Source organism: Coturnix japonica, chromosome 35 (genome assembly GCF_054131305.1).
Source record: "Coturnix japonica strain WE chromosome 35, WE-NBRP24, whole genome shotgun sequence".
Lineage (NCBI taxonomy): Eukaryota > Metazoa > Chordata > Aves > Galliformes > Phasianidae > Coturnix > Coturnix japonica.
In genome coordinates this window covers 4,356,879-4,378,316 of record NC_140697.1, presented here as the reverse complement: position 1 = coordinate 4,378,316, position 21,438 = coordinate 4,356,879, and the positions used below count along the sequence as shown (strand labels likewise).

Here is a 21,438-nt window from a genome sequence, read left to right as displayed (position 1 = left end):
GAATTCATTTTTAAGCTTCAATTTTCCACCCCAAGCACACCCAATAAACTTTCAGACTAAGATCCTGCAAAATGGGTTTTAAGATATCTTCTTGTTTAATAATTAAATTTTAACTATTAACATCACTGAAGCTGAAATTGAAGAAAAAAAATATACATGCTTATATTAAAGAGCCTCTGGAAATTAGTCTATTTCTCTTCAAGTAAATAGCATTCTTCTTCCCAGTTATCAGCGTTTTTTCACAAGACTTAGGTTTTAGGCTTAGGAGTTACCACGGATACCAATGGCAAGTCACCAGTAACTTAGAGATAATAACAAGTCCCCTCCAGAGGCAGATTAGCTATTCTCTTCACAAACCTTATTCCAGACTACTAACCAACTTTACTTTCCTCTGTTCATTATCTATGTGAAACCATGTTTTAACTTCTGGTCCCCTCTAGAGCTTCAATGGCAACTTTACCTAAGATTTGCTGCTAGCCACACTAGTGTGAAATTTCCAGCTTCATAGTTAAAGTTTGAGAAGTTTTAACAGCAGAAAGCCAAGCATAATCTTACAGAAAAAAATAGCTCAGTTGACTACAAACCTCGCTTTGTAGTTGCTGAATTTGTTTCTCGGCATCAGAATGTTTGTCTTTTAGATCTGCATACTCTTCTTCTTTCCTCTGCAAATCTTTTTTCAAATTCAGTACAAGGGCAGAACTCTCAGAAAGAATATTTTCTAGCCTTATGTTAAAAATAAAGAGACAAAGAACATTACTGTTACACATCTCATGGAAATAGCAATTACAGCTTAATCCATGCCCTGCCTGTTGGTTTCTATTTGTAAATAGACTCTTAAATCTATCTAGACCAGTGACAAGATTTAAACAATTACTTTTGAATTTCAGCTTGCTTCTCATAATCAGATGCTGAAGCAATAAATTATTCAGATGCTATTCTGAGGGATGGACAACAAAACCACCAGAAATCCCCATATTATTCTTTATTTCCTTGCACACTCCTGTTTTCCCTTGGAACTCAAGTAGCATACCAAAGCTTCCTAAAGTAGTAGTTTGGCCATTGATAAGCATGCAGATGCATTAAGTCAAAGGGATGTTCCCATTAACTATTTTTAACTCTAGTTCATTCTCAAAGGGCTCTAAGTTAACTCAGTGGTTACTTACGATTCTATACGTTGCACTTTCTCCATTTCACTCTTTTCCTTTTCCCGAAGAGAATGTTTCATCTGCTCCAAGCTGTTTTTCAGCTGCATAACTTCTTGAATCAGATTTGCTTCATTGCTAATTAACTCTTCAAAATTTTTGTCTGCATTTGCAGACTTCTCCTGCAGAGTTGCTGTAACTGTCTCCAGATTAAGAATAATAGATTCTTTTTCTTTAAGTAATTCATTGAGTTTTGACACATTGTCTTCCATTGTCTTGGAAGCCTCCAGGCGATATTCAAGCTCTCTTATTTTTACCTCACAGTTGGCAACTTCCTCCTGAAATTGTGCAATCACTCTCTGATCTTCTGCAGTCTTTTCTTCAAAGTCCTGAGTTTTCTTTTCTATTTGCTCATGTAACTGATTCACAAGATCATCTTCCTGACTAGTCTGAGTTGTAATCTCACATAGCTTCATTACAAGTTGACGATTATGATTTTCAGCATTATTCAGTCCCGCCTTTAGGTTTTCATTGTCTTGAAGCAGTGCTTTGATGTGCTGACTTTTTTGTGAGGAAACATCAACAATACTTCTGCATACTTCCCAAATCCTTTCAAGACTATAGTTAAAGGAGAGGTCCTGCACAAGATCTGAGATGGAAGAAGTCTGTGACTGAATGCATGCAGAACTAATTTGAGATGTCCCTGGCTCATCTTTTTCACAGTCTGAGGAATCCTTTACACTGACAAAGTCAGTACCGATGGCGTGAAACTCTAAGTGACATTTGTATAATTCATCTAATTTGGTCCGCATTTCTTTTACTTGTGACACTTTATCAATTATATATTCTTTGGCAACTTCTATGTTGTTAGTTAGTTGGGCATTTTTGTCTTCTAGTGTCATATTTATAGATTTCTGTTCATCCAGTTCAGAAGCAATTTCCCGATAGTCAACTTGACCCTGCAGAATTTGTTCACAGAGGACATCAGCTGTTTCTTCAGAAAAAGAAAGCTCAATACGCAGGCTTGTTACCTGCTTACTGAAATCTTCTTTTTTATTTTTTTCTCTTCTGCATTGTTCTTCAAGCACAGTTAAATGATGTTCCAAGATTTCAGTTCTTTCCCTCAGTGCTAGTACTTCCTTTCGGTACGCGGAGCACTTTTGTTTCATGTGTTCAATTGTCTTTTGCTCTACAGTGTTCTTTTTCTTTCTCTCATTTACAACTACTGTAAAACAAACAAACAAACAAACAAAAAAAAGGGAAAAGGAATGTAGCTCAGATTGATTAAAATCATTATTACATAGCAGTTCACAACACCAAGTAGCAACTTCTAAGTGAAAAACTGTCGTAATATGCAAGCCATGCCCTCACATCACATAGTATTTGATACTAGTGAAGGAATTAAAGTTCTCTGGACACGTAATCAGGTGCCTCAGATTTCTATACAGAATTAAGAGCAAAAGGTTTTCAGTCTGGAAGAACACTTTTACCATGGCACTACTCAAACCTTCCACTCCACACCAGTAGAAAATCTTATTAGATCTAAGAAACATGGGAACGAGATAGATAATTCACAGCTATATTCTTTCTATCTTCCCTGCTTCAGCAATCCCTATAAGGCAGCCAGGAATCACTCCATCTACATCTAAATGGTAGATAAACAGTTCTCTAAGAAATTTCATTCCAACTCACAGTCCTCTTACTTTCAAAAGAAAGATAAAACCCTGGACAAGTTGATCACTTAAGTGTTGATATCTGTCTCTCTTATTCAGTTGATCTCTAAACAAAATATGAGAATTCCTACTTCTGTCCACACTTACTCTTTTGCATATAAAGTTCACGCATAAAGTTGTACAAATTTGCAGATTCAAGTTTCCATAAATATTCCATTAGCTTGGGGCTGTTTTTTTCTTTAACTGGTGAGCAATTAGCTAAAATCACATGCATTTTCTTTCTATCAAAAGCGACTTCTGCTGTATTTCATCATTGCTTTAGAATCCAGTTATGTCCATTCCATAATATGCATACTTTAAGTATTAAAAAAAATAAATATAAGTCAAGACTTACTAGGGATTGTGTCACCACAACAATATATTCCATGGTGATTCTTGTACAGTCCTTTTATTACTACAACTACAGAAATGCAGAATTTTATAGCGCCCACGTGCAGCCTGCATTACATACAGATTCACATGTACTGCATGGAAACAGCCTCTTAACTCATCTAAGGAGTTTTATATACAGCCCTCAACTGATTTAAAAGTCATACTGAAGAAACAGCAGTGGCGTATTCCACCCCAAACCAGGTTTTGGGTTTTGACTGCTGCTCCCAGCAACACTAGTGAGGGGAATATGATTTATAAGTAATCTAAACACTTTATGCTGAAAACAACAAGCAAGCACTAAAGCAAGATAAATAAGACTAGGGAGAAGATGTGTAATGTTCAGTCTAGAAGCTCCTTACACAGGAAGTAGGGAAAAAGCATTATTACAGAGCATAGGAAACAAGACCTAAAAGCTCAGAGAATGGTGTAAATACCCTGAACTTGAAGCTGAGATAACCTAGCATCTCCTAAAACACTTTTGCTCGTGCTACTTATATAACTAATTCTACAAAAGAACCAGCACAACATACCTGTGCTCACTGTTCTACTGTGTATATTTAACACAGCTAAAGAATATATATTAAGCGGTTTTTGAAATTGGACGCTATTAATACTCACAAATAGAAGAAAATTTTAACATGATTGAATACTCAGTACTTCTTAACAGAAAACTTCATGCTGACATTGTGACTATCAGCTACCCATTTTAATTCCTATGTGGAGCATTGCTGTCATTAATTTTTAAATGAGAGCTTTGGTCATATGATTATAACAAACCCACTACTATTTGGAGTATGGAGGAGTCCACATCCCTCCCTCAGTCTCTGGTAAGATGCTTATATGTGATGCCATTCAGTGGTCACATTAGGATTCAATATTTATGCCAAATAAAGGCAGCAGGGACAAATCATCCAAGAACAGCATCTCATCCAAAGAAGGCCTTGACTTTCTCCCTTGCACATATTTTGCAAGAGGAATACAAGAAAGGAAGGGACTACAGCTAAGTTTTAGATTTTTCCCTTCTACATTGTATATGCCTTCCGTAATTCTAGGAACACTGATGCTCAGCTGTGCCCAGAAGTGAAGTTAAATGCATCAGAGCTTATCCAAACCATTTTGCTCAAATATTGCCCATGAGCGAGCAATTAGCAGGTCGTCAACAATTTTGATAGTTGCTTCAGGAAAAACAAAACAAACAAACAAACAAAAAAAAGCACTTGAACAGCTGATGCTACTCAGAAGATCAGCAACAGCAGTTGAAACAATCCTAAAGAAACTGCTTTAAAACTATTACCAAATCTGCAAGTGCATCAACAGATGAGGAAAAAGCAGCAAAAAGGAAAAAAATAGTGCAAAAAACTTTTATTCTTAAGCATTCAAAAATGAACAGCATAGGACCTTCTGAAAAAGGGATATTTACATAACAGTTACTTCTATTTACAGTTTAACACAGTGGCTTTTCTCCTTATACCATAAGGTACGCGCTTCACAGCCTTTTGCTTCCTATCCGGAATACGAAGCAATTTATTGTTTTGGAAGACACCCTGTTCAACGATGGAAGAAACTGTACCTTTCTTTGGAGGTGGCTCTTCCACAGTAGGCTTATCTTCATCAGTACTGCGCTTTCTTCCCACTTCCAACTCAGTTTTCTCTTGTTTCAGTGCTTTAACTGAAAGCACTGAAAATTGGCTGCTTTCAGTTCCTTTATTAGTGTTCTCTTCTGCCGGTTCTGCTTTAATGGTAGTTAAATGGTAGGCAGTCTTTTCCTGTATTGATATAAGATCAGTTACATTGAAGCTTAACAAAAGGAGCACTTAAGTCTCAGTAATTTTCTGTAGGCAAATATTTACACAAAACCATACAGCTAATATATTTACCCAGTGACTCTATAGACATCAGTTACAAATTTCAATAGCAGACACAACAAGTACACCTTCAGATAATGACAAGTGCAATACTTGGTAGAGTATACAAGGGAAAGCAAGAGCCTAGCAGGTTACAAAGTAAAAGACTTGCACACAATCAAGAGTTTACCAGTTTATCAAAGAATTTCCTGTTTCCAAGAAGTCAACAAAATTACAAACATGGTCAAAGAGCAAATGGTCAGCTCTCATACAAGTTCATCACATCACACTTCTGCTAAGCTGCTAAAATCACTTTCATCGTGACAGATATAATCCAACCTTAAAGCTTAGTCAGCTCTGTCACGCATATTTTAGATTGTGTCCTTGACCACAAGTGAAGCTTCCTTACTTACAAGATGACGATTGTTAAGCCATGCTGGCACTGCCAAGGACTGATTATTCATCTTTAGTAACTTATGAAAAGAAAAGCTTCAGAAGTGTTCAGGCCACACAATCTCACAGATAGAGTTGGAGCCTTGTTCTTGGAAGAAGTAATAGGTGAGGACATGACTACTCATCACAGTCAGCTTTAATACCATGGAAATACTAAGTTGCAGTGATGCAGACAGTCAAAGACTAAGAAGGGTCAAGTTGCTAAGCTTACAAGGTTAGAGATCTGAGTGACAGAATTAACTATAAATGTTTTCAGAGCTACTTCAGGCTACCAAACATCAAAAAATGAACAAAAACCACCAGAAGTGGTATGCACACATACTTAATCAAGCTAGTCTTCACATATTCAGTAGCTCGCAGTACATTAGTCAGGATAAAGTTTTATGGACTGCATAGAACGCGGAGATATCCTGAGCATTCATAGCATTTTAAGCTACCACAAGTTGGTATTAAAACAATTTTACACAACATCTTCTTGATAAAGTTACCTCAGTTGCTTCTTTAAGTTGCTCAACAGACTCATCCAATTTAATCACCTGCATTTCAAAGTCTGTAACACACAGAAAAGGTTGTATTACATAAGTAGCCAATAGATAGTTTATTAAGTAAACAATTTTTCCAGATATTCTAATGTTTAGGTAGCTTTTGAACAGATTAATTAATTTGCATGTGGTCTTCACTTATTGGGAGTGATTCAAAAGTTTTCTAAATTTCTTGGAACAAAAACATTGCATCAACAAGACATAAAGAAGAGTAGAGATTACAATATAAAAGTAAAAATCAAGATATAGACATTTAACCCCATACTTACGAAAGCGTAAAGCTGCTAGTTGCAGTTTAAAGGAGAGGGGGGGAAAAAGAAAAGAAATAACCAAAACCCGTGGAATTGCTGAACCTGAATATACACAAGGAACAAACTATCACTTATCTACAGGCTATGGTTCCAAAGGTAGAACATCTCCTCTAATTCCTACTCAGACTGGTTATTTCTCTTTTAGATTAATGAACTATTTCTGTCTTCTACCTTTCACATCGCATAACTCACCTTTGTTCTTCTGCATCAGCTCTTCTTCATTTTTAATTAGTTTGGTGTTTTTCTCTGTTAGCTCTTCTTTGGTCTCCATCAGTTCAAAGTTAGTTTTATCCAGCTGCTTTTCAAACCAGCCAGTATCTTCCTTCGGGTCCCCCAGGGATACAATGGAACTATGTGCTGCCTCAGCTTGCTCTTTAATATCCATGACATCATAATGCACAGAATCAAGAATGCCCTCAGGATCAACACAGGTGTCAGGCACTATGCTATGTTCTCCACGCTGAAACGTAATTTATAATCAGTTAAAACTGGTGAATAGCTGACTTCATAATAGCTGTTATTTCTACAGATAGTCTGGATAGCCACTATGAAGACAGCCATACAAGAAGTTTTTAATTTCAGCTTCAAAACCCACCTCACAAATTCACATACAACACGACAGTGATTCGTATGGGGGGAAGATAAGTGGCATTCTAGTAACAGCTAATATATTTTATAGTATTTGATGACCACACTCCCTTTTTTTTTTTTTTTTTTTTTTTTAAAATATTACCCCAGATTGATCTCCTTCAAATTTAATGTACAAGTTCGGACTCCCCTTTTCTTTGTATACAGCGTAAATTTTCATTTTGTGTTGCAGAAACAAGGAAAACGCCCAAATTCCCAAAGCTTTCTGAAACTGTTCTTAAGGCTCAGCAACTATTCCTGCTAGATGAAGAATAGATGTATCTTGCTCATCATACAGCAACACAGCATGCACTTCTTTGGAAACAGCCTTGTGTTTCTATAAGATGTGCCCATAACATTTAAATAGTAAAAAGGAAAATATTTAATAAAAAAAAAAGGAAAATATTTAAGAAAAAAAAAAAGAAAAATACCAGGGTGTCATGGTTTAATAATTTTGTAATTTTGCTATCAGTATTCCACATCATAACATCATATAAGGCATGAATAATTTTACTGCTCCCGAACACTTGCAGTATATCGATGATATTGTCGTGTGGGGCCATACAGCAGCAGAGATTTTCAAGAAAAGAAAACAGATAATCCAAATTCTTTTGCAAGCTGGTTTTGCCATTAAGCGCAGCAAGGTGAAGGGGTCTGCCCAGGAAATCCAGTTCTTAAGTGTAAAATGGCAAGATGGGCATCGACACATCCCAGCAGATGTGATTGAAAAAATCACTGCTATGTCTCCTCCCACCACCAAGACAGAGACCCAATCTTTTCTGGGAGTAGTGGGCTTTTGGAGAATGCATGTCCCAAACTACAGCCACATAGTGAGCCCCCTCTATCAGGTAACGTGGAAGAAGAATAATTTCTCATGGGGTCCTAAGCAGCAGCAGGCTTTTGAGCAGAGAAAACAAGAAATAGCCCGTGCCGTGGCCTTGGGGCCAGTACGGACAGGACAGGATGTAAAGAACATCCTCTACACTGCTGCTGGAGAGAAAGGTCCCACTTGGAGTTTGTGGCAAAGAGCCTCAGGAGAAACCCAAGGCCAACCCCCGGGACTTTGGAGTCGAGCATATAAAGGGTCTGAGGAGTGCTACACTCCAACTGAGAAAATCTTAGCCGTGTACGAGGGGGTTTGGGCTGCTTCTGAAGTAGTTGGGACAGAGGTTCAGCTCCTTCTAGCACCTCGCTTGCCTGTGGCCCCCCTGTCACGGACACAGATTTTTGTTTAAACCGTGACAACTACCCAGAATGCAGCATCAGGGAATTTTTGCCTAGAACTCTGGAGGACTATTTTTAACTCAGAAAGGTCAGAGATAGAAAGTTCACACTGATTTCTGGGTCACCAGCCTCACCGTACATCAGCATTTTTGGTTTTTAAATGATACATAAAGTTCTCAATGGCACTGCTCTAGTCGGTAGTTCTTTCCCTTTCCGTGCAGCTTGCTCTGTGCATGGCTTGTGAACTGCTATTCAGGCCAGACAGCTGCAGCCCCAAAGACCTGCCATAAATGTACAAATTCTACCAGGATAATGTCTTGGTAGTGGAGAAACAGGATGCGCAGTCATATGGCTCTCACACATACCTTGTACAACCAGCTTGGCTCTGGACTGGGCATCACCAATGTCACAGGTGTACACATCACTGTCACTTTTCTCCAGATTTTTTATGCTCAGCTGCAGGTCTCGTCCTTTCTGTGCCCTCTTGTATTTCCTGCCAGGCCTGAGCACAGCAATGCCTTTCCTCCATATGACGAAGGATGCGGCTTTCTCGCTCTGACATGTAAAAAGTGCACTTCTACTTTCTTCAATTTTCACATCTGAAAGTTCCTTGATAAAGTAATTAGGTTTTTCTGGAAGGAAAAAAAAAAGTATGAGGGTGTAGGACAAAGGGATTTGTTACCCCAACAAGTCCCAAGCATACAGAGGTGTCCTGAATCTCCTTTGCCCTCATTTCAGAATATCACATAGAGATGCAAAGAGTCTAAGAAGACCACAGAGTCCACCCATTTACATAGGTTTGATAATTCCAGTAGATATCTGCAAAGTTCAATACCATTATACATGCGCTGGTAGGATCTCATCTGATAAACTGCATATAGTTTTGATTACACATATTCAATATAGACTAATTCAGATTGCCATCTTTTCGTGGCTCACTAACACCCAAGATCATAGAATCATAGAATGATCACAGAATCATAGAGTGGCCTGAGTAGAAAAGGACCTCAAAGATCATCTAGTTTCAAACCCCCTGCCAAGGGGTCACCAACCACCAGACCAGGCTGCCCAGATCCACATCACACTGGAGAATCATTCAGTTTCCAGATTATTTTAAGGAAAAGACTTTAATCCATCATATTTTCTGAAAACTAAGAATTGATCCTGCTCAAGGAAACAGAAGAGAAAAACATCACCCACAGGCTGCAGATATTTACCTCGACTTCTCTACATGCCATCCCCAGTGTGCTTTTCAACTCACCTTGCACAGTGACCCTGGCTTTTGTTTCAGAGTCCTCTGTCTCACAGGGGTACTCCCCACTGTCCTTGGCAGTAGAGTCATGGATGATCAGAATGGCCCCACTTCGCTCCTGCTGCAAGTCATACTTCTGGCTTTTTCTGATTGCTTTGCCATCCTTGTACCACCTGATGTTCAAATCCGGTTTTGACAGCTCACAGCTCAGGCTGATGTCCTGCCCTGCTGCTGCTGTCTTATCCTCCAGCTGTTTTGAAACCTCAGTAGGTTTTCCTGGAAGAAAACATTGCTTTTTGAGTAACATACACTTAGGGTAGGATGCCTCTCTCAAAATACATGCATCTACATGCTGGAGATAAGTTAGAGAGGCACTTGCAACAGACGCCATCCTACAGCCAGCAGTAATCTGCACAGTACAGACAATAGAATTCCAGGCAGCATTTATTCTCTCTTAAATCTACCCCATTGAGGATGATGAACCATGTCTGAAAACTGCCTCTTTCTTCTCTCCACTCATCACACTGGGAGCCTCGGATGATGCTCTCAGATGCACATGCTCTAGATAGGAATTTGTTGTACAGCTAGATGGTGTGAAGGCCATCCCTTCAGCTTATAATTAGAGGATATTTGCTCCCACAGTTCCCTCAACAGAGCATTCCTGATTTACTGTTAATGGAACAAGCTGTAGTGAGATGCCCATTTCCAACACTACCCCAGTGCTTTGGGTAGTTCTCACATTTGTGTAAAATGTTTCCTCCTTTTACTTATTTTTAAGAGAAATTCTCAGTGCTTCAAGGTTCAAGTAGAAGGTTGCTATTCACTTTAACCATATTATGAGTTAGCTCTCACGACAATCTTATCAGAAGACAGTTGAAGGAATCAGACCCCAGAATCTCTCCCATCTCATTGCCTTTCACAGAGAGGCTTTGGAGGTTAGACCACGGGCAGTAAAAACGACTTCCCCAGCGTCAGTAGGAGTCACACTTTTGATAAGGAGAGCCTATTTCTGACTCACGTTAGAAGCTTTAAATCACCCACCACTTTCCACTCTGCTTCCTTTCAGTGTCCAGTTGAACTCATCAATGCTTTCATGGGACGGAATGCATTCAAAAGTACAATCTTCTCCCTCCTGGATTTCAGTGTTTTTCAGCCGTTTGGTAATGCCACTATTCAGCTCTAGAAGGAAAGAGATAGGTTAGTATGAGGTTTATATGGAGAAAAGGCATTTGTGACTGACATGAGTAGCAGCACTGGTGTTTTAACTCAGGATTTGCAGAACATGGCTACGTTCCTCACTGATGTATTCTCTAAGACATTCTCCACTCAGAATTACCAGAAAGCTATTAAAAAAAAGAGACGTGAATCTCTTGTCTTTGCTCTGGAAGAACTACAAGGAGAGCAGCTCAGCCCATGGAGCAGAATGAAGATTCAATGAGCCACAGAGGGAAAAACCTAACAGAGAGGACAACTCTAGGATGCTGTGTGAGAAAAAGGGTTTTGCCTATGACAAGAAATCAAATGTTTCTATTAGCTAATTTGTTACCATCCTACCCTACTGGTGTTCAAACCATTTCTCCATTTTAGGGAAATTTAGAAAGGAAATATTTCCAGGACATTCTTGATGTGTTTGGTGATTTTCATGGCAAAATGAGACACATTTACATCAAAAGCAATGGGAATTTTCCAGACATCACTGCGCTAAATTGCAGTAATACACTTCTATTGTAGAAACTATTAAGGCTCGTGGGGGAATATGTGTAAGACATAGTGACCACACTGAATGTGCTTTCAGCACTCCTTCACTTTCCACAGTACTTACCCTGAATGCCGACATTTGACTTGGCAACATCAGTGCCAATATCACAGGTATAGAAACCTGCATCTGACTTCTCGAGGTCATGGATAAGGGGACATAGGGTCTTCCCAGACTGTTCCAGCTCATACTTGTTGCCAGAAGAGAGCACAACACCGTCCTTTTTCCTCACTGGTTTGACCTTCTCTTTAGAGACTTCGCATTCCAATTTAATCACACCCCGCTCCTCAACAAAAACATCATCCAAGGACTTCATGAAGACAGCAGGCTTCTCTGCAATTAAACAGGCAAAACAGAACAACGTGATACAGAAGTTGAGACATTTCCAGTTGTGTTCAGATTTTTAAATAGGGATCAATAAATCTTTACCAGTACTGACGACACCAGTATAGAACCTAAAGCGATTTCATGTCCGTTGACTGAATGCGCTTTATGGAATTCTGAACTAATCAGGAGGAGAATACAGGGAACAGGAGGGACAGCCTGCATTGCCGGTGGGTGGGACTGATATCATATGAAGTAATTGGGATGCAGCTCTTCTAAAGCTGGAGAGCCGGCATTGCCCTCACGTACTCATACAGCAGGCCTCAGGATTAAGAGGATAAGCTGCTGAACAATTTTGATTTTCCTGTTTTATTGACTCCTTTTATCTATCTTCTATTTCACACATCAGATGTTTATAATGGGGAAAAAACACCCACCAAATGCAAAAGAAAGGAGAAAAATGAAATCCTTCAAACTCTGGAGTGCATAGAGTAAAAGAGCTTAATTGCTGGGGAGATCAGATTAGAATCACAGTATCCTTAGAATTGGAAGAGACCCTTAAAGGCCATCTAGCCCAGCTCCCCTGCAATAAACAGGGACATTCACAGCTAGATCAGGTTACTCACAGCCTGGTCATTAGTCATTCCAGAGGCAAAACACACACTGAATGAGCTCTCCCTGCAGTCATAAATACTTGGAGACAACAGCATTGACACTGCATGTTACTGAAGCAGTAAAAGAAATTGCTCTTGTAACTCTTCTTGTGTTAAGTAAAATGATGATAAAAAGCAATGGAATGCTTTGGCAGGACACCAAAACCATCCTCCTTCGTTGATATCTGCTGCAATGGAACCTTCCACTGGAAGAAAGCCCCTGATGTCTTGTCACCCCAGAGAGGTGAGCATTAGAAGCAGGACTGCTGCACAATAGAATGAACTGGGGCTCCTTAGCATCTCTTACATCCAGGAGGGGTGTGATCAGACCCACCTCTCACCTTCAGGTGCGCTTTCTGACACCTTGTCTGACTTCACTGTCACTGTGCCAGCATCCTCAGGCTTAACCTGCTTCATTGTCAGTTTGCAGCAATTGCCAACGTTCTTGATGTCCTTGTAATTGTTGGTGTAAAGGAGGTTGCCATTCAGAAACCATTCCACGTCCTCGTCATCATGGGACAGCTCGCAGGAGAAGACAGCAGAGCTCTCTTCTTCAATTTCTACATCCTGCAAGTGCTTCGTTACTTCTACATTGCGGGCTGTGGGGAAACAAGGTTAACTGTTACCACTGTTACTATAAATCATACTGGGATGTGGTAGAATGGTTGGACTAGACGATCTTTGTGTAGTATTCTCAGTGAAGATTATACATTTATAAAGTTAGCAGGAGAGAACGGCAGAAATCAACCAAGAGAAGAGAAATCTGAGGTGAAATAGGACATGTAAGAGACCACCCCCCTGCTCTTACCTTCAGCTGTCAGCGTGGTTTCAGTCTCTGCAATTCCTGCCTTGCACTTGTACACACCAGCATCATTGGGCTTCAGCTTCAGAATCTTGAGCTCTGCTGAATGCTTATCCCTCTTGACCTTGTACTTCTCAGAGGGCACGATGGGTGTGTGGCCCTTGAACCATTTCACAAGCTTTGGAGAAGGCCTGAAGTCACAGGACAGGATGACAGAATGATGTTCCAAAGCTGTCTTGTCCTCCAGCTTCCTGGTGATTTGTATATGGTAATCTGCAAAGCAGGGCTGGAAGAGAAGAAAGGATGAGGACAATTGGAAGAAGAGGAAAGTCTCTTGCGTCTGCTCCATTTCAATTAATCTCATGTTCACAATGGTTTTTTGAACCACTCTAAAGATAAAAAAAACGATTGTCTATAGGGAATGCCATTGACTACATTTCTATAAAGTAATACTGTATATTATCTACCAAATGCAAGGTCCAGCTGTCCTGGTTTAATAATTTTGTAATTTTTACTATCAGTATTCCACATCATAACATCATATTAAGCATGAATAATTTTACTGAATCTGCAACTTACAGAAGAAGACTACATCTCCCAGGGAACAACACGATAGGTCACGGGACCTGGACTCTATATTAACTCTGTCGCAGAACAGACTGACGTCTTTCGAGTTCTGGCGTTCAGGGGAGTGTGTGGGAGCCTTCAGCCGTTCGCCTAGATTCACAGTAGGCCTCTCGGTTACGGGACTCATTCTCTCTCCTATTTTGCTTGATTCGTTAGCTCAATTTTCAATTATATTGTATTATATTGTGTTATCCTGTATTTCGATATAGTATTTAGTAAATAAGTGTGCCTCCTTAGATCGTTGCCGCTGTTTTCTTTTCCTAATTAATTTTTTTCCTTTCGGCCTAGGGCCCCTCCGGGGCCCACGGCCCCTGTCACGGGCGCAGGTGGATTTTTAGTTCAAACCGTGACAGATTTTGGTGGAGATGCTGGGGGGGAATTGAGTTGCTATTTTTTTTCTGTGTTTTCTTCTGTTGCTCTTTTAGCTTTTAACAGAGCTACGAGTTTTTTCCCTGTTAAGGAGCTATCTCGTGTTTGCGATTCTGCACCTGCGAGCTTGACCTTGAAAGTCCAGGCGGACTGCCAATACTCCGGTATATTTTATAAACACTGCTGAGCTTTGTTTTCTTTTACTTTTTTCTCTCTATTGGAGGAAAAAAAAAAAAAATGTTTTCTCTACTAAATTTGTTTTACCAGGGACTGTGTGCCATTGGTTCCTTTTTTGAGACGCTCCGAACATATTGGGTCATGTTTAAGCTGGCCACTTTTTCTTATGGAGCTATACAATTGTATAATGGATTGAAAGCATGGTTAGCAATGCTCACTTCGTATCTGTATACAGCTCCAGAGGGAGCAACTAATGCAACTAATTATACAGAAATGGTGATTTTTAAGCGTGCTCCTCTTTCTTTCTATGAATCCTTTATGCAGTTCTTGAATGATCAGTGGGCCACACTCTTAATCTCCCTGATCTTACTGTTGATTATTGTAATAATCTCACTCAGTATCTGGATTTATAACATCCGGAGGAAGTCTTCCCTAGAACCAGAGAATACTGAGTGGCAGGGAATTGAAGAGATTCTCAAAGGACAGACATCTTCAGTGTTATGGAGCTTCACTCCTGAACACTTGAAGAATCCTGAGAGTTTGATTGCATATTTGAGGCAGGAATGTTGTGGCTCAGGCAGATCTCAGGAGGCACAAATGATTTTGGGCCTAGCTAATGCTTATCGGGCCTTAGTCAATACCATTCCTGAGAGGGAAGTTTTTGAAGCTGAGAGAGAGAGTCTCAGGGCCGAGAAGGAGAGTCTTAGAGCTGAGGCAGAAAAACTTTGGACTGAGAAGGTAGAGAGAGAAAAAGTTTTTGAAGCTGAGAGAAAAGATCTCCTGTACCAACGAGACTCAATCTGGTACGAGAAGGAGAGTCTTAGAGCTGACGCAGAAAAACTTTGGGATGAGAAGGTAGAGAGAGAAAAAGCTTTTGAAGCTGAGAGAAAAGATCTCCTGTACCAACGAGACTCAATCTGGTACGAGAAAGAGAATCTTAGAGCTGACGCAGAAAAACTTTGGGATGAGAAAATCTCCCTGCAATCCCAACTCAACACTCTCCAGTCCGAGCACGGCGCCCTCCGGTCCGAGCACGACACTCTCCAGTCCGAGCACGGCGCCCTCCGGTCCGAGCACGACACTCTCCAGTCCGAGCACGGCGCCCTCCGGTCCGAGCACGACACTCTCCAGTCCGAGCACGGCGCCCTCCGGTCCGAGCATGACACTCTCCAGACTGAGCGCGATGCCCTCCGGTCCGAGCACGACACTCTCCAGTCCGAGCACAGCGCCCTCCGGTCCGAGCACGACACTCTCCAGTCCGAGCACAGCGCCCTCCGGTCCGAGCACGACACTCTCCAGTCCGAGCACAGCGCCCTCCGGTCCGAGTACAACACTCTCCAGATTGAGCGCGATGCCCTCCGGACCGAGCACAATGCCCTCCAGACCGAGCACAACACTCTCCAGTCCAAGTATGACGCCGTCCAGTCTGAGTGCGGCACCCTCCAGGCCAAGCATGATGCCTTCCAATCCAACTGCGACACCCTCCAGTCCGAGCACAACACTCTTCAGTCTGTGCATAATGCCCTCCGGTCCGAGCATAATACTCTTCAGACTGAGCACAATGCCCTCCGGACCGAGCACAACACTCTTCAGTCCGAGCATAATGCCCTCCAGTCCGAGCATAACGCTCTTCAGACCGAGCACAATGCCCTCCAGACCAAGCTCAACACTCTCCAGACTGAGCACACTGCCCTCCAGGCCGAGCATAACGTCCTCCGGTTCGGGTACAACACTCTCCAGTCCAACTACAACAGCCTCCAGACTGAGCTTGGTGCTGTCCAGTTTGAGCGGAACGCTCTCCGAGACCAGCTATGTGCCCTCCAGGGTGAGTTGAATGTATTTAACCAACTACCAGGGGCACATGTAGTCCAATTTGGCCAGCCATTGGGGGCACATGTAGTCCAATCTGACCAGCCACCGGGGGCACAGGTAGTCCAATTGGACCAACCATCTGGGACACCAGATACAATGTTGGTTGCCCCTGTAAGAGGGCGAAAGACAAAACAAGTTTCAACTCAGTTAGAGAAAATGCAGAAGGAGTTAGAAGAGCGGAGGGAGTTAGGAGAGCAGGACTCAGGAGACTCAGGGGACTCGGGAGAGCGGGGGAAGTCAGAAGACCAGAAGAAGTTGGAGGAGCAGAGGATGTTAGAGGGGTATAAAAAGATGATAGAGGAGCAGAAGATGATAGAGGAGCAGAAGAAGTTAGAGGAGCAGAGAAAGTTAGGAGAGAGGAAAAAGAAGGAGGGTTACCTGGAGGAAATAACACAAGCGTCAGGGTCAGGGTCAGAGTCAGAAGAGGAGCCAAAAGCTAGTTTTTCTTTACGAGAATTTCTCAAGACCAAACTTGTAGATGGGGCAGCCTCATCAACACAGTTGCCACCATCAACACCTGGGACTCTTGATAGAGCAAAAGGTGAGCAAAGTATTACGACCATTATTGATCGATCTTTTAAACTGAGTGAAATTCGAGATCTAAGAAAGGATTACACACGTCAGCCAAAAGAAAATATGGTCACTTGGTTACTTCGCTGCTGGGACAATGGTGCCAACAGTGCATGGCTCGATGGCAATGAAGCTCGCCAACTGGGTAGCATTTCCAGGGACCCACGTGTGGACAGAGGTATTGGCACATGCCAAAATCGGTCCTACACCCTCTGGAAGCGGATGTTGATAGCGGTAAGAGATAGATTCCCCTTTAAAAGGGACTTGGAGCCTGAGAGAAAGAAATGGACTGATATTGAGAAAGGTATCCAATTTTTGAGAGAAAATGCTCTGGTGGAAATGCTATACAGCCGCGAGTTCAATCGTAACGATCCAGACCAATTACATGATCCTGAAGCAGTCCGCGTTCCACGACAAATGTGGCGTGACTTTACAAAAGCAGCTCCAGAAAAGCATGCCAGTGCACTTGCATTAGTATATGGCAAAGGGGACAGGAAACCCTTTGTGAATGAACTAATTGGCAGACTTCAGGAACTTGAATTATTTATAAGTGCCACAGAAGTTAATCTGTATACTTCAGCCATTGTCAAAATTGTGGAAAGGTTAAACGAAGTGGAGGGAACACAAAATGATATTATTGACAAATTGGCTAATGTCCCTGATGTAGATGAATCCACGGTGGTACAAGATGATGGAAACCAGGATTTCCACAATCGCCTCTTGAGGAAGCTAAACAACATGAGTTCCTCTCGACCTGTATCATCGAAAATCTCAACCATTAAAAAGAGACGTCCTCGTATTCAAGCAAATGACGATGATAAGTCACCTCGAATCAACAATGAGACTACACGTCTTGCCTTGTTGCTTTTCCTCTGTAGTCATGGGGAGGACATGAAGAAGTGGTGTAATTCATCCACTTCTGCACTTCAGGCACGAGTGAAAGAATTACAAGGTGAAACAACTACCAAGGTGAACTCTTCCAAGAAGGGGAGAGTTCCAGTTGCTGCAAGTCAACGAGGTAAACAATAGAGGGGCCCTGCCCCCAGCCAGGGGGGGGAAAGGGACAACAGAGTATACTGGACTGTGAGGATTAAGTGGCCTGGCACATCTCAACCACAGAAATATAAAGCCTTGGTGGACACTGGTGCACAATGCACCCTAATGCCCTCAAGTCACCAAGGGACACAACCAATTTATATCCATGGAGTGACTGGGGGTTCCCAAGAATTGACTATGTTGGAGGCCGAAATAAGCCTCACTGGTAAAAACTGGCGAATGCACCCTATTGTGACTGGTCCAGAGGCTCCATGTATACTGGGAATCGATTACCTTAGGATGGGATATTTCAAGGATCCCAAGGGGTATCGATGGGCCTTTGGGATAGCTGCTGTAAACACAAATGGTGATAAGCAGCTGTCAACTTTACCTGGTCTGTCAGATGATCCTTCTGCTGTGGGGTTGCTCCAGGTAAAAGACCAAGAGGTACCAATTGCCACCAAAGTGGTTCACAGACGGCAGTACCGCACCAATAGGGACTCATTGCTCCCCATTCACAAGCTAATTCGCCAATTAGAAAATCAGGGAGTGATTAGCAAAATGCACTCGCCTTTTAACAGCCCCATATGGCCAGTGCGTAAAACCAGTGGGGAATGGAGGCTGACGGTAGATTACCGTGGCCTGAATGAAGTTACACCTCCATTAAGTGCTGCTGTACCAGACATGTTAGAACTCCAATATGAACTGGAGTCAAAAGAAGCTAGGTGGTATGCCACCATTGATATTGCTAATGCTTTCTTCTCCATCCCATTGGCTGCAAAATGTAGGCCACAGTTTGCTTTTACCTGGAGAGGTATTCAGTATACCTGGAACCGTTTACCCCAGGGGTGGAAGCACAGCCCAACAATTTGCCATGGATTAATCCAAGCTGTTTTGGAACAGGGTAATGCTCCTGAACACTTGCAGTATATTGATGACATTGTAGTGTGGGGCCATACAGCAGCAGAGGTTTCCAAGAAAGGGAAACAGATAATCCAAATTCTTTTGAAAGCTGGTTTTGCCATTAAGCGCAGCAAGGTGAAGGGGCCTGCCCAGGAAATCCAGTTCTTAGGCATAAAATGGCAAGATGGACGTCGTCACATCCCAGCAGATGTGATTGACAAAATCACTGCTATGTCTCCGCCCACAAATAAAACAGAGACCCAATCTTTTCTGGGAGTAGTGGGCTTTTGGAGAATGCATGTCCCAAACTACAGCCACATAGTGAGCCCTCTCTATCAGGTAACACGGAAGAAGAATAATTTCTCATGGGGTCCTGAGCAGCAGCAGGCTTTTGAGCAGATAAAACAAGAAATAGCCCGTGCCGTGGCCTTGGGGCCAGTACGGACGGGACAGGATGTGAAGAACATCCTCTACACTGCTGCTGGAGAGAAAGGTCCCACCTGGAGTTTGTGGCAAAGAGCCTCAGGAGAGACCCGAGGTCGACCCCTAGGATTTTGGAGTCGAGCATATAAAGGGTCTGAGGAGCGCTACACTCCGACTGAGAAGGAGATCTTAGCCGTGTATGAGGGGGTTCGGGCTGCTTCTGAAGTAGTTGGGACAGAGGTTCAGCTTCTTCTAGCACCTCGCTTGCCAGTAATTAACTGGATGTTTAAAGGACAGGTTCCCTCCACCCATCATGCTACTGATGCCACTTGGAGTAAGTGGACTTCATTAATTACTCAGCGAGCTCGAATAGGAAAACTCAGCCGTCCTGGAATTCTAGAAGTGATCATGGACTGGCCTGAGAGTAAAAAAATTGAAACACCACCTACAGAAGAGGTATCACGTGCTAAAGAGGCACCACCATACAATGAGCTACCAGAAAACGAAAAGAAATTTGCCCTATTCACAGACGGATCATGTCGTATTGTAGGGAAGCATCGCAGATGGAAAGCTGCTGTATGGAGCCCCACACGACAAGTTGCAGAGGCCACTGAAGGTAAAGGAGAATCAAGTCAATTTGCAGAGGTAAAGGCTGTTCAGCTGGCTTTAGATGTGGCTGAACGGGAGAGGTGGCCAATGCTTCATCTTTATACTGATTCATGGATGGTGGCAAATGCCTTATGGGGGTGGTTGCTCAGTGGGAGGATGATAATTGGCAACGAAAGGGTAAACCTGTTTGGGCTGCTGAACTGTGGAAAGACATTGCTGCCCGAATAAGGAACATTGTTGTAAAGGTGCGCCATGTAGATGCTCATGTGCCTAAAAGTAAGGCTACTGAAGAACATAAAAATAACCATCAGGTTGATCGAGCTGCCAAAATTGAGGTGGCTCAAATAGACTTGGACTGGCAGAACAAGGGTGAATTATTCCTGGCTCGGTGGGCCCATGAGACTTCAGGTCATCAAGGAAGGGATGCAACATATAAGTGGGCCAGAGACCGAGGGGTGGACTTAACTATGGACGCTATTGCTCAAGTTATTCATGATTGTGAAACATGCGCCATAATTAAACAAGCCAAGAGGATGAAACCTCTTTGGGGGGAAGGGCGATGGCAAAAGTATAAATATGGAGAGGCATGGCAGGTTGATTATATCACCTTGCCACGATCTCGCAATGGTAAGCGTTATGTACTCACCATGGTGGAGGCAACCACTGGGTGGCTCGAAACATACGCAGTACCCCATGCTACCGCCCGAAACACCATATTAGGGTTGGAAAAGCAAATCCTGTGGCGGCATGGCACTCCAGAAAGAATTGAATCTGATAATGGGACTCATTTCAAGAATTCCCTTGTAACCACTTGGGCCAAAAATCATGGCATTGAGTGGATTTACCATATTCCCTATCATGCACCAGCTTCTGGTAAGATTGAACGATTCAATGGGTTGTTGAAAACTATGTTGAAAGCAATGGGTGGCGGAACGTATAAAAATTGGGAGAACCATTTAGCAGAAGCCACCTGGTTGGTCAACACTCGAGGATCTAGTAATCGCAATGGTCCTAACCAATCCAGCTCCCTACGTACCGTGGAGGGAGATAAGGTTCCTGTAGTACACATAAAGAGCGTGTTGGGAAAGACGGTTTGGGTCCTTCCAGCGTCTGGAAAGGGCAAACCTCTCCGGGGTACTGTCTTTGCCCAGGGACCTGGGTGCACATGGTGGGTGATGGACAAAAATGGGAATGTTCAATGTGTACCACAAGGGAATTTGATGTTGGGGGAGTGCAGCCAATGATTTTCCTGTAAATATATAGGTAGAGTCTCAGAAAATATTTCAATTAGGTACAGAATAGTTCAATTAGGTATAGGACTTAAGATAGAGTGGATTAATGTTAAGGAAACACTTTTTCTCTATATACCTTAATTAGGCATTCTGTAAGCAAGTTTTCCATCTGGACTCTATATCCTGCACTGGCCATGCATGAGTAGAGCACACATGGAAAGAAGTATAAGTCAAAAGGAAATCTGCTGTGGTGGCTGGGAAAGGATGAGTGCACCTTGATGTGGAATACTGATAGTAAAAATTACAAAATTATTAAACCATGACACCAGCTCTTGTTCTGTGCTTATTAAATTGCTCCCAAATGTTGAGGCTTTTATTCAAATAAGAGTGAGTTAAAAATATAACAAGTACTTTAGGATGTGAATGGATAATCTTACGCTGGGGACAACAGCGGACAAAAAGCCTGGAAGTTTCTTTCAGATGAAATCAATGAGAAATGGCATCAAACTTATGTGCTACCAAACTTCAACTTGTCTAGTTGTGAAATACAATTAATTTCACCTGATTTGACCTCTTTGCTATAGCC

The 21,438-nt window shown here is 42.2% G+C and overlaps 2 protein-coding genes across 2 annotated transcripts; both read right to left on the bottom strand.

Moving 5' to 3' along the window:
* Positions 1 to 551: 551 nt before the first annotated feature.
* On the bottom strand, positions 552 to 6,838 carry LOC146755241 (kinesin-like protein KIF20B). The gene is made up of 5 exons (XM_085526282.1): positions 6,590 to 6,838; positions 6,033 to 6,094; positions 4,818 to 5,013; positions 1,164 to 2,367; positions 552 to 723 (listed from the first exon to the last, which is right to left on the bottom strand). Exons 1-5 carry the CDS (start codon positions 6,780 to 6,782, stop codon positions 552 to 554), a joined length of 1,827 nt encoding a protein of 608 aa, XP_085382408.1. The 5' UTR covers positions 6,783 to 6,838.
* LOC146755240 (obscurin-like) lies at positions 6,770 to 12,657 on the bottom strand. The gene is made up of 6 exons (XM_085526290.1): positions 12,568 to 12,657; positions 11,323 to 11,589; positions 10,542 to 10,679; positions 9,510 to 9,776; positions 8,614 to 8,880; positions 6,770 to 6,857 (listed from the first exon to the last, which is right to left on the bottom strand). The coding sequence occupies exons 2-6, from the start codon at positions 11,570 to 11,572 to the stop codon at positions 6,844 to 6,846; spliced, it is 936 nt and encodes a 311-aa protein (XP_085382416.1). The 5' UTR covers positions 11,573 to 11,589; positions 12,568 to 12,657; the 3' UTR covers positions 6,770 to 6,843.
* Positions 12,658 to 21,438: the final 8,781 nt, after the last annotated feature.

What these genes read in the sequence shown, in the direction of transcription:
- LOC146755241 (XM_085526282.1), bottom strand. Translation starts at nt 6,782, where the DNA reads ATGGATATTAAAGAGCAAGCTGAGGCAGCACATAGTTCCATTGTATCC. An exon ending in GCTGATGCAGAAGAACAAAG is followed by an intron (nt 6,095 to 6,589) that starts GTGAGTTATGCG and finishes TGTGTGTTACAG; the next exon opens with ACTTTGAAATGCAGGTGATT. An exon ending in AACTTAAAGAAGCAACTGAG is followed by an intron (nt 5,014 to 6,032) that starts GTAACTTTATCA and finishes ATATCAATACAG; the next exon opens with GAAAAGACTGCCTACCATTT.
- LOC146755240 (XM_085526290.1), bottom strand. Translation starts at nt 11,572, where the DNA reads ATGAAGTCCTTGGATGATGTTTTTGTTGAGGAGCGGGGTGTGATTAAA. An exon ending in GTCAAATGTCGGCATTCAGG is followed by an intron (nt 10,680 to 11,322) that starts GTAAGTACTGTG and finishes CTTTCCTTCTAG; the next exon opens with AGCTGAATAGTGGCATTACC. An exon ending in AGCCAGGGTCACTGTGCAAG is followed by an intron (nt 8,881 to 9,509) that starts GTGAGTTGAAAA and finishes TTTTCCTTCCAG; the next exon opens with AAAAACCTAATTACTTTATC.